This window comes from Ptychodera flava, chromosome 12 (genome assembly GCF_041260155.1).
Source record: "Ptychodera flava strain L36383 chromosome 12, AS_Pfla_20210202, whole genome shotgun sequence".
NCBI classification, from domain to species: Eukaryota; Metazoa; Hemichordata; class Enteropneusta; family Ptychoderidae; genus Ptychodera; species Ptychodera flava.
In genome coordinates this window covers 23,716,835-23,729,585 of record NC_091939.1, presented here as the reverse complement: position 1 = coordinate 23,729,585, position 12,751 = coordinate 23,716,835, and the positions used below count along the sequence as shown (strand labels likewise).

The window sequence follows — 12,751 nt, the reverse complement described above, 5'->3', positions numbered from 1 at the left end:
AACTACGGTTACTTGGGGTAGAGTGACTGTTGTTTAACGTCCTTTGCGAGAAAAAAGAAACAATTTACTTTTCAATGCTGAACGAGAATGCAAAAACAAAATAATTTTATAGTCAAAATGTGATCACTTATCACAGGATTTGACATATTTCAAAGAGTACATTGCCTTTTCACCTATACTGAGTAGATATTTCAAGTGTTTAAATGGTCACTGAATAGGTTAAAGTTCGTCGTTTGCGTATTCTCTTCGCCTTTGTGTAATAATTTTCACCCCAGCTACGATCCCTCTGGTCCAGCCTTTTTTATTGAGAACCTGTAAGTGCGCCCTCTGCCGGCTCTCCTGAAGGAATCATACGCATGTCCCCGCTCCACTCCTCTGTCGATGTCGGATAAAAACTGGAGCCTCGGCACAGAAGGAAACACGGTACAAGCTGATGTGAGGAATCTTCGCGCCGTCCTGTAAGTTTACTCTCCGTCACTCATCTTCTCTGAACCAAGACTAATCCTTGCCAAATACAACTTACCCATAAACATGACAAAGCGCGAAAGGCATATTCAATCGACTTGGTCAGCGCCTGCCAACAATGGCCAGTTTGGCAGGGTGTCAAATGGTCGAGGGGATTAATATTTTCCCCCTGGCTGCACAGCATAATCAGTGTACTGTAATATTCAGATTCGTTTGCGTTTAACTGTCAACAGTAGTCAATGAAACAGGACAAAAATAATAACCGGCATATTTTGCTACCCGTGCGAGTATATGTCCCGTTTCCGCAACAACCGTCTTTTTGTCAGCTGAATTTTAATATCGCCTGCTTTAGCTGCCCATCATTACCCCAGTAACTGTACGCCACCACTTGGCGTTATACCATCGAATTCGATACGTGGCCCATTAAGCAAAAATTGAGGTATGTCAGCGATGTAACACAAGCTAAAATGTGCCCTTGCCAACTTTCGACATACACTGTGGGCTATTAAGATCGCTTTCCATTGTCTTGTCTAAGCATGCGCAAAAACACACCGACGCACAAACTCAGAGCGGTGACGCTTTTGTTTATTTTCCGATGATCCCAGACGGTATCAACTCAGTGGACAACAGGTGAACACTGATCACTACACTCCTTTTCCCCAGGGCGGTGCTACCTATCCAGAAAAGAGAAAAGAGAAAAGGCTGAGAGTGTAGTGGAGAACTCTTGCGCAATGTGATTGGGAGACGGCGTGAGCGATTTCCCTCGTTACCGCAGAAGGTAGGTTGCGATCGGCAATGAAATGATCTCGCTATCGATTTGAAAAGCCTTGTGGCGAGACAAGAGCTGAAATGCTTCACAGGCGACGATCGAAGTCAGCATCTGTATACGCGAAATATGGGTACGCCTAGAATGTCCAAAAAAGTTACAGAAGGAAGATATCGGCGTTGAGATCGCAATTCGGAAAGAGTGCTATGGCACCAGAGACTCGGAAGCCTAGCCGAGCTGTGCCGAGAGGAAGCGGTTGACGACACACGATTATCGACGAGTTACGGGCTTTAAGCGTGTTTAATCTCCCGCTATTTAGGCATAGAAATTCCATACAAAAGCGTTCACAATTGCCATTGAACTGGCCGCACATGTTTTTCCTTTCAAAATCTCAATGAAAGTCTAACTGTATCGGTAAAAACTGGGTAACCATTTTCTGAATTTTCAACCGCAGTTTCTGTATTGTTTTGTAAACCTTGACACCTCCGAGGTTGTTTTGGTATCGGGTTAACATGCAAGAAGAACAACGATCCCTCGCTAACAAAGGCAGCGGTTTGGACTAATTGAAAGTTGATTAAAAGAGCGTTGTTATTTTCTCAGCTTTTGCCTGGTTGAATAGAACTTGATAATTGTCCTTGTACAGAGCCTACGGTGCTGATGTTTGCCCGAGAGGAACAGGCAAGTTCAATTGGAGATGTTCAGGCCAAAAGTAGCTAAACCGTGCGCGCTGACAGTGAGCTATACAGCTTCATTTTGCGATTCCGAAAAAACTGCCCTCGAAACTGGTCAAAGTTGCTAGACGCCAATAGTCTTGGCGCAGCTCCTCTAATACCAGCAATCGGAAATGTTAAACGTATAATCCACTAAAAAACACGATCTTTTCTCGTTTCTATCGTCGGCTGTCATGGATCGGAGATTATACACCGTGTCCACTTTTTTACCTCCCTATTCAGGCGACCGCTCTCTGGCGGGCCTCGCTTTGTCCGCGCGGTTGTCGTCTTATGTCACGTCTTTTCTGTGCATAACTTTGTAGCGGGATTAAAACGATTGGTGACCAAGCGTCCGTTTCGCGCTGGCCTTGCACTCGGATTCACTTAAAGAGCTAGATCGAGTCACGCTTGCTCTACCAGAAACGGCCAGGTGTTCTCCCAACGGTGGAATGACCGATCTAAAACCGCTGAACCGCAGGCGCAAAGCACATTCTCTATGGGCTATTCCCCTCTTGTTTAGGATTGAGCCGCCCTGGTCCCACGGGAAAGCACACCGCGCATTGGTACTGATAGCCGGTAGCGCGCTACGCTCGTTTTTTGAAAAAAAGTGTCTGTATTGGAAAGCATAGTGGCGTTAAATCGTTAAGGGTGCAGGAACAAGTAAGACTAGTGTTAACGCAACGCTTCCCGCTGTTAGCGTTTCCCTTGGACCGTAGAAAAACGTTCGAATGTCTAACATCTTAACATATCGTATTCGGCTAATACATACACACGGGGTATTGTACTGTCTTGTAACGTAAATTCTATACCTTAAATACTTGGCAGGTAAGTAGAAAAGTACAGCGCGCAATCGAGGACCCTGAATCGATCGAAGGTACATACCACGAGTTTACATGTAGGAAACCCCCATTTATTCCAATTATGGAATTTGTCCGAGGAAATAAAAAAAGACAATCGATCGGAAAATGAGTCTTTTTAGGTGCGGCAGAGTGGACACTTTGGAGCCGCTGCACTGCAGCTATCTCCCTCCCTCAACTCGGTTCCATCAGCATGGGGGTACTTAATTTCTCTTTTGAAAAAAGTTCGACCTCATTCACAGCATTATGTGAGAACGACCGAGTCCACTTTACCTCTCAAAACCGCGGTGGTTTTGGTCACGGTACATAAATGAACCGGGAATCAGCAGCGTTGGTCTTTCGACATGAAGGGCACACTTGGTTTAGTTAAGCGTGGCCGTAGTTTTAGGGTAAACTTTCAGCGTAATGGACGAAATTGGAGCTACTCGTAAAATACACAAACGATCGTAAGCAAGGATCAAATTTCAGGTTTTAAATGTATTTGTTGAACATCGATCATATTATATTTTATTCCAAACAAACACATTTTTAAAAAGTCAGTACACACATGTTTCATGCATTTTGCAATCTTCAGAACTTTCTACAGATTGCAAAATGCATGACACTTAAGTGACATAAATCATTTCTTTGTACTTGGAATATATAAAGAATATATATATATATATATATATATATATATATATTATATATATATATATATATACCAAGAAGATGCTATTTCATAATAGTATATGTAGAATAGGTTATGAATTACAATTTATGTACGTACGGCCATGAACTTGTGGATTAAATCAGCTAGCCATAAATACATAAATGCTATACTTGTGAAATTCTCCATGTCTCCGGGAAGTTTTTTTAATGTTAAATTGGTTATATGAAAACTTATCTATGACGAAATTCAAGGTACTGTAAAACCACATTTCAACTCGATGTGACTTCTTTTTTACTACTTTCAGACTATGACAGACGACTTGCACTCACTCTTCGGAAAAGAAGACGCCGACTGGAAACGGATCAATGACGTCATCGCCAAAAAGAAAGTCAGATGGAAGGTAACTTGACACATGACTACGTGTTAATTTAATTTGTTATCCAGGGCTTTAATATTTTTTTTTTCAGTTGGGAACTATAAAAGGACCCGCTGTTTAAACCATGGTTCCCGTCGAATGGTTAACCAACAGGTTCTACTGTCCGAGTTAGAGCGCTAGCACTACTGTCATTCGGGTCAAAGGTCATACATGGCTACTGGCCGGGCATATGATTTTTTTGAGGTTATACGATGGCAAAAGTTTACATAAATCAGTATCAGTGTCACATCAATAATTTTTACCTAAAATATAATCTCAAAAGTAGGTTTTCGTTATTAATTTGATTGCCTTATATTTCGCTCAACAATGTAAGTATCGTATGTACAGGTTAGTCGGCAGGGAGCAACTATGCTTTGCGTAGGGTTGAGTAGATTGTTCCGGAAACTTTTACTGCAGGTTTTGGCACGACTTCAAGCAAAATCGTATCAATTTACGGCATTTATTTTTCACTGAGTCAACTAAAAGCACCCTGTTGTAACAAATCAGGGACTAAAAACCGAACATTTGTGACTTTAAGAGTTCAAAATTTGACCGCGTTCTTTGACGCGGATATGAGCTTCGGAAGAACTGCGTGTGATTTGATGAACAGCCAATACGTTGAAAAATGGTTCACTTCCCCGGGCGCAGCTCTTCTTCTTACAATCCACCACCCCAGGGATGTGTGACCGACGACAATACAAGCCTTGTTGTACCAGTCCTCGAACACCACTTATACTGTGACCGATTTAGATATCCATCAGAATGAAAATAGACTATCTTTAGCAAGCTTAATTACTGTGAATTCGTCAATCAATCGGAACGCAAAGTAACAGCCATAAAATGCACCTGAAAAAAGAATTTCTCGGGTCGTTGCGAGGTAACCTGGCACATTAATGCTTGGAATCGCACATACTTGGCATCAACGCTTTGGTCGACCACTTCACAGTCGCATGGAACTATTTTTATCAGCCTCTATGAACGTCTCAGCACCCACCTGTTGCATGTATTGTGCCAACGTGGACACAGTCTTTGGCGGTGGAGTTCACAAAGCGGAGACGTCTTCCCATTTGAGAAAGGTCACGTGGGCCTTCTTTTGCGACGTCAGAAAGCTATCGAGTGGCAACAGAAAGTCGCGCCTGTTGTTAATGATGCTGTCTGTGCGATAGGTGTGTCGCTCATGACGACTGTATACCGTATAGCTGAAGTAATTTAGAGTTATACACGACTTTGCTAATTCTACTCCCCATTACTGAAACATTCGAAGCCGTTTCTTCACAAAAGTTGAATGTAATAGACCTGCGTTCACTGGGATACCATGCGCCCGTTGCATACCATCACGTGATTCAAACTTCGAACAGAATATTCGGTACCACTATTTCCTCATATCCGACGATATTTTGCACTACTTAAAGGAAAATCTGTCCTTTGATGACGATCGCGCACAAATAGGATATTGTAGGGAGGGGTAACAATTCCCTTTGTCCAAACTTGGAGAATTCGATGTATGCATTTTTAGGATTCTTCATCGATTCGGAAAGTTGCTCGGAAAATAATGCCGTAATTCCGCTATCCATGCCCCAATTATTCGCCAAGCGAGACTGAGGTAGAATTTGCCGGCTTACAGCTCATGTTGCTGTTGTTGATAAGTAAAGCGTCGTACAAGCAGGGAGCTAGCAGAGTGATGGCAATAAAGTAGCAGTTGTGAGCATGACAACAGAAAAACTGAATTTCGAATACGACAATGACCTATGACCCAGTTGATGTCGGTCAGTTTTCGTTTCTCCTCGACTAGCAAACAGGATAATAGCTGATGGTTATTATCAATAAACAACAACCTGAAATGTAAAAATGCATCGTGATAGATTGGAAATAGTTTCGAAGGCAGGCTTAGGCATATCATCTGAGCCTTAGGGGCAGGGAGGACTTTGGAAATAATGTCGGTGGGCCTTACATTGAAGTGAAAGAAATTATTCCATTCGATGAATCGATGAAGCTAGTCACGTTTTCACTTGACATTGATGTACGTAAGCACTTTTGTATCACAAACAGGAAGAGTAGTAGACTTATTATGCTTGTCTTTGTTTTTGAATTTCTTGTTTTCTCGGTGTGTTTGTTTGTTTGTTTACGGAACGATGACTCAGAAAGCGTTGTTCTTTGTTCCACCTGAAAGTGCAATCCAGGTTTTAGACGATTTTTTTTCTTTTTCCACCTTTTCTTGAAACTGTTCGAGCTTACCTTAATCAGCTCTCGGGTTTGACAATAGGCTAAAAGAGACTTACAAAACGACGTTGACAATACCAAGACAAACAGTCGCATTGCAAAACTTAGCGGGATCGATAGACACGAAAAGTGGAAAGTATAGTTCGTGTGTGAGTGGTTTGAAAGCTCGGCTCTCAGGGGAAAAATTCGGTGTTATTCTTTTAGTGTGTATGCGTTAGTTGGTAAACTCAGGGTCGGTTTTCCTCTGTGGACAATGGGTTCAATGTGTATCCATTCAAGAGGGTGACCACAATGAGGTATTATGTAACATTTAATTAAATTGCATTAACATTGTCGCTTCGAAAGACGTCATTTGAAATGTCCGAAAACCATGAGAGAAGATGTTCGTTTTCTTCTACATCCTGTTTGAATGGAATCATTCGTCCAATCTTTGTCACCACAATAGCATCATGAAAAACTGTAAAATGTAAAATTTGCTACCAAAACGTACTGTTTGAAGGAAGGCTGTATATCTATGTAGTATATGTAAGTAAGCAACTTTCGATTTCTGAAAATGATGTTGCAAATTTCATCATCAAATAATGTTGTTGTTGTCACCATTATTGTTATAATTGTTTATATTGTTGTTGTTATTGTTGTTGTTGTCGTTGTCGTCTCGTTGTCGGTGGCGGTGTCGGTGTTGCTGCTGTCTTCTTTAATTTCGAAATGCCATTCCGCCACAGATTCAATGTAGAGTTCTTTCTACAAACGTATTGCCAAGGTGTCGAAATAGCGACGAAAAGTACGCGCTTATCAGATAATAGATCCATTTAAAGACGATAACCGCAACTTTTGGATAACTGATGTCAGGTATCCCTTTTCCCATGATTTTTTTCTGTGTTTCAAACTCAGTAGTGAGCATCATATCTAAACGTTCTTTTTCTGTATCTTTAATGTTGATACTGTAGACTGTGAACGGAACCCAGCCTTAATCCACAGAGTCAATGATCACATACTGGATTCTTGCGAACTGTGTACAGTTTTCAAACACTGCGTCCCTCTTTGGAAGACAATAACACGGTTGAACTGTTAATAATCAGAATCATCGCTCTGTCGTTTTTGAATAACTCGTACTTTTTTTGCCCTAAACCTCTGCAGATAAATCCGGATCTCGCTCTCTCGTTTCTCGGGAAGTGGAAGAATTCCTACGACGCATTCAAAGACGACAAAAAGAACAATGACGGACAAGTTAGGAACCTCGAAGTCAGCATTGGCCTATTTACAACACAATTGGCGTGAGTATTATTTGTATTAACGGGGACCTATAAAAAGCGAGTGAGAGAGGAGGGACACAAAGAAATCCGCCAGTTGTGAAAGGATGCGGCCCCCATTTGTTAATACTATGAACAAAGACAATAAAAAATGACACAATCGAGAGTGACACAAGATGACTATTTGTGTTGGTGTTCTACCATTGTATGTGTGTCACTACTTGTCACTTGGACAATGCCTGAGTTTGCTGTCTCGGGGATCTCTTTACTTCTCTCCGAGGGGTAATTCAAACAAAAACCTAGGAGCGTAACTCCCAGAACGTCTATACTTCAAAGAAGGGACGTTAATGAATCTCCCGGGGCACGGTTTATCATCTTTTGCGGAGAGACTACGTTTTTGTCTCTGGTGAACTAAAATCTTTGAAAAAATTCGTGTAGGAGGCTTGTCTACAAATCAGAGGGACGGATTGATCAATGTCCTGATAGCTGTAACTTTTGATGATGATTTTTGTAATGAAAAAAGTAATTTTAGAGTTTCGCAATCTTTCCCTAGGGTTCGTTGAAATGCAAATTATTAGCCTCGCAAACTCACAGCATAGTGTGCAATGGACACTGTACTGTCAAGTTGAACTGTGACAAAACATTCTGACATGCACGGAAAGATCAAAAACACTGGGAGAACATCGGCTGCTACTGTTACAGCTAATGGAGCTTTCTATAGTAGCGTGTTTGAAAAGACGCCGATCCATCGCGTCATAGATTTTATTCCCCAAATGAGACACAATTCTGCACTTTTTATGTTGAATACTTACATCTATCAGGGGCTATTTCCTCAGCCGTAAAAAGACAATGTTTTGCTCATAAGCATGTGACTGTATCAGATCATGACATCTAACCAGTATCTATGGTCGAGTAGTTGTCGGTGTTTACGAGAGTCAGACAAGGGGACAGACTGGAAGGACCAAAAATGAAATGACTTATTTCTTCTGTCCTCACATAAACGATGTATCCTCGGAGAAAGTCTTGATTTAAGACATTTTGAAAGGAGCCGCTGTCGAGCCAATCGCAAAATGATGAACACCTGTTCAACTGGAGCTTGTAGGGTTTGTTTGGGTTTACGCAACCCTCCCTGCGGCTTACTGACCCCATTAAGGCCCCCTCTCGTCCGTCTACCTCCAAAATTAGAAAACAGGTTACAGGAAAGAAAATAAAAACCAACGCTGTAAAGTCACTTTATTTATAGGAACGATGATATTGTGTGACCTTTGCTCAACAAGAAAGCAATGCATGTTGGGCTAGAGTTTCCGATCACCTATAAGGATTTCTGAATTTGACCGTAGGGACTTATGCCTGCACTGCTGCACAGCACTGAACTTTTGCATTTCGCATCGCCCTATTAAATACATGTTCAGACAGCGGAACCACCGAGCTCTTGAGAGGTACCTGGTCTCTTTGAAGCGTTGCCGATGCCCCAGCACAAGGCAAATAAAACCTGTTCTCCTTGCCTCCTTGTAGACCCCTCCCTTCGGTGCAGCGGCGTGTCAACAGAAGAATGGCCGACATTGTGGTTGCTTTTCTGAAGACTCCAAAGTGGCGGCTCGGCCAGGCAGTGAAGCAGCTTGCATCAACCATAACCTGGCAGGTAGGGATGCAATCACGCTTTGATCTAATGCTCTAATGCGAGCACAGCGTATAAAAAGAGTTTTAATACAATGCTAGCGGCTCCCTTATTATATGAAAATATTTTAATAGGTGTAAACCAGACTTAACGCGTATAGCGTAGCGTAAGCAGCGCACGTGGCCATGTAGTTCAATCGACAATACGCCTTCTTTCACAACAGCAGACCATCAGCTGAGCCAAGTTCCAGTATCACCGTTTCTCAATGCTTCAAACACTCTGTACTGCATTATATGGACTTAAAATTTCAGGGTGATGCCATTTTAAAATTCCGGGAGGGCTAAAATTAACTGAATTACTCTCCCTGAAATTTGGCCATGATGGCATATTGATCCCTGCATTAAAGTATCATTCTGCAAACGGGTATCATTTGAATGAAGGATTGTAGGATACGAACCATACTTGTATTTTCTAATTAGTCCTTTGTTATTCAGGCGAAATTGACAATTAAGCAAAATTGGAGACGAGTATCTCTTTTCCGTAAATTGAACCACCAACTCTTTGATTATGAATCATATAAACTGATGGAAAGTGGTGCCGTTTTTTTTACATTTCTGCCGCTTAATACAAGAAATGGATTAGGTACCAATTCAAATTCAAAAATCAAATTTCTTAATTTGTGTTATGCACCTGTGTGTAAACAATCCCTTAATTTGATCAAAACTATAAATTTTGATCAAATTTATAGAGGCCATACAAATCAGCGCTAAGTATACATCCATCAGTCATATCTCTCCTCTCTCTCTCTCTCTCTCTCTCTCTCTCTCTCTCTCTCTCTCTCTCTCTCTGTTGTTCAGCATTGGTACCTCACTGTCAGTTATTAGCATGCGATAAAGTCCCTGTGTAGTGAGCTGACCAAAAGTCCCTTCTTCTTCTTCTTCCTTCCCTGTACATCAGTGAAGGTCGTGTTTTTTACTACAGTAAAAAGTAGCCGCTTATTGTTCCCTGGTTATTCATTCAACGCATCGTAAAAATAAGCGTGATTGTCATAAGATATTTACATATTTTGAAAGGGGAATGTTGTTTTGACGGCCGCGAGATCAAAATACTGAACACGACAATACTTGTCCCAGACTGACGTCACCGTGAGAAAGTAAGCTGTCAATTCATCCAATTTGTTCTTGTTACGTAATTTTTTTTTACGTTTTACTCAGCGGAGCATCCATTACAATAAAAGCTTCGATAAAAAGACCACATCAGTTATTTTATTTCCAACAGAGTTCTTAGTCATTCTTTCGGTGGAAATAATAGCTGTAAATCAATCTGTGAAACAGGGGTCACCCTCTTGGTGAAGGTCACGTGATCACAGGTGTCACCGTCATACACCAGGATCACGGCTGGGTCAGTGACCCCGTTCTCAGTGAGAGGGATATTCAGATATTGTCATATTCCTGGCTTCCATGGCGGGCATGTATTTAGAAATCTTAGAGGGGGGACGACGGCCTTCAAATTGTGTTTTTCGAAAAATTTAGTAAAATGTGTTTGCTCGACAGACTGATTGTCTCCCTTGAATGAGTATTGGCTGATGTGTTTCTTTTACTACTCCCACATCGTATCTGGTCAATACACCCTGACTATACTTCATTTATTAATAACATAACATTGCCTATTATAAACAATGGATTGTGCTGGCAAGGCTTATACTTTTGTATTCCAACATAGTTTAGATAGGAGAATAAAATGATAGTTTTTTTTAAGAAAAGCAGTATGCATGCTCTATGGCAGTTACGGCAAGAACGTGTAAGTGAGGTTTCTTGCGGCGAAAGTGCGTCAACTTCAGCTGAATAGTTCATGGAGTGGTACAAGCTAGACAGATTGAACAAAAGGACAGGGTCTTTACAGGGGCAGCCATCAAATCGCGAGTTATAAACGCTTCGAGTCATTAAAGACGATTCGAGTTGGATTTGGAGTGTGTATAGCGCAAAATGATCATCAATTGAATAAACACTGTGAGACTCTCTGTGTCCTTGATCCGACAGGGTCTGGAAACCAGATTATCCGAAGTGCTGGTGGCGTTTGACAAGATGATGAGAGAACACGCTGAACACTTGAAGAGCACTTCAAAACCAGATATTATCGAGGTGATTCTGGTTGGCGTCTGTAAAGAAATACAGTAAGTAAATGGCGAACAATAGAGGGCGGGTTACCCTTACTCGGCCATTTTCTCAGGCTTCTTTTACCATTTTATGGTGGCGTGAATAGGCTCTTGTGACGTCATCGCTCCCATTTTGGAGGAGGTTAACCGCTTTACATTGTGTGTGAAGTGAGTTCGAGGGCTGAAACGGTTTCTCACCTTCGTAATTGAACAGATTAAGGGTAAGATCCCGTGGGGTTCAAAAGTCACACAAATTTACACGCAGACGTTCGAACAGGCACGTCGGAATCACACGCTCACTGAATAATCGTTGAACGCTTCTTTCGAAAACTGAACAAAGGACCGGTTCATTATTATCCACTGCGGGGGACATGAATATTTAAACCCTTGAAGAGAACGGTGAATAGGGACCCACATATTATGACTATGAAGCCGGACAATCTCTACGAAAATTGATGAAAGTTCTTCTCTTGCCATTAAGAGAAACAATTTCAATATCATTTGCCAATGGCGCTATATGTCATATGCATTAAGGTAAAACCTATCCATTTTTTTCAGTTTTTCGAAAACGTGGTCAAAATACTCCAACTACTTGAGTCGACTCCTATCATTTACGTCATCACAGCCACTGCAACAAGAGAATGGTTACCAGGACAACGGTTATGGTATCGTTACATCCAGTGTTATCAGACGCTACCTCCATCGCGTAAGTAGGCCAATATTCAGGGAGTTTGCGCGTTGTTGGGTGTCAAGAGGCTTAGCTGGAGAGAGCGGGTGGCCGGCGCCCGAGCTAGTCTCTCGCTTTTTAAAAGGTGACCTCTTCGAATATTGCCTAAACTTTTGGTACGAAACTGTTTAATATAGATTGTTGAAAATTCCAAGATAGTAAGAACTGCTTCTGTTTGACACTAAATTTAATCCAAAATGAAAGGGTGGCGCTTGTTTCGAGCGAAAAAGTGAGATATATTTAGTTCTGCCCAGGACGACCATAGAGGGCATCAGCTATTTTATGGGCAAACGTATACAGACAGTTGTGCCGTCGGTAGCACCAATGAAGATTAATGGATATAAACGCTAAGATAAGAGCTAGAGGGTTTCTCTGAGAAAACTGTAGCTATGCACCACATTTACTATAGATTAATGCAAAATGCTGACTGAGTCAACCAATTTTCAGTCTTGTCGTTTCGTTTCTGGCTCAGCATATGCCAATGGGAGATGCGGGCAGTCAGTGAAGTCGACATCATCGACAATAAAAGGAGTAAAAGGAACGAAATTGGCAAAATCATTATCACAGTACACCTACTACTACTCTCGTACATTCGTTTCCCAATATTTGGAACACTTTTCCCTCAAACTTTATCAGGTAAACATTACTGAAGGTATATTCGAACAGACACAAGTACATCTAAGGCTGCGTTCACAAAAAACGGTTAGGGGGGGGGGGGCTGGAGGAATTCAGGGGGGGATTCGAAAATTTTTGGGGTAGTAGAGGGGGGACTTGAAATTTGCTCTACCTATAGGGGGGGGGACTTGAAAATTTTTTGTTCCCTTTTGTGTTTTACATTTGCCAATTCCAAGCTTTTGTAGATAATTCAATGAAAAATGAATACCATTTTTAATGTCATCAAAATGTTTTAATGTTA

At 41.5% G+C, this 12,751-nt stretch overlaps 1 protein-coding gene across 2 annotated transcripts in view; it reads left to right on the top strand.

Annotated features, from left to right (window-relative positions):
* Window positions 1-344: 344 nt before the first annotated feature.
* LOC139145448 (uncharacterized) overlaps window positions 345-12,751 on the top strand; it is a 32,267-nt gene continuing 19,860 nt past the window's right edge. Inside the window, exons 1-6 of one of the 2 annotated variants that reach the window (XM_070716644.1) lie at window positions 345-458; window positions 3,755-3,850; window positions 7,223-7,359; window positions 8,851-8,977; window positions 10,993-11,126; window positions 11,667-11,814. In XM_070716644.1, coding sequence (XP_070572745.1) covers window positions 3,758-3,850; window positions 7,223-7,359; window positions 8,851-8,977; window positions 10,993-11,126; window positions 11,667-11,814 — 639 coding nt within the window. In that variant the 5' untranslated portion in view covers window positions 345-458; window positions 3,755-3,757. Of the gene's footprint in view, window positions 459-1,070; window positions 1,244-3,754; window positions 3,851-7,222; window positions 7,360-8,850; window positions 8,978-10,992; window positions 11,127-11,666; window positions 11,815-12,751 lie in introns of those variants that run through there. The other variant, XM_070716643.1, reaches the window with a different exon arrangement.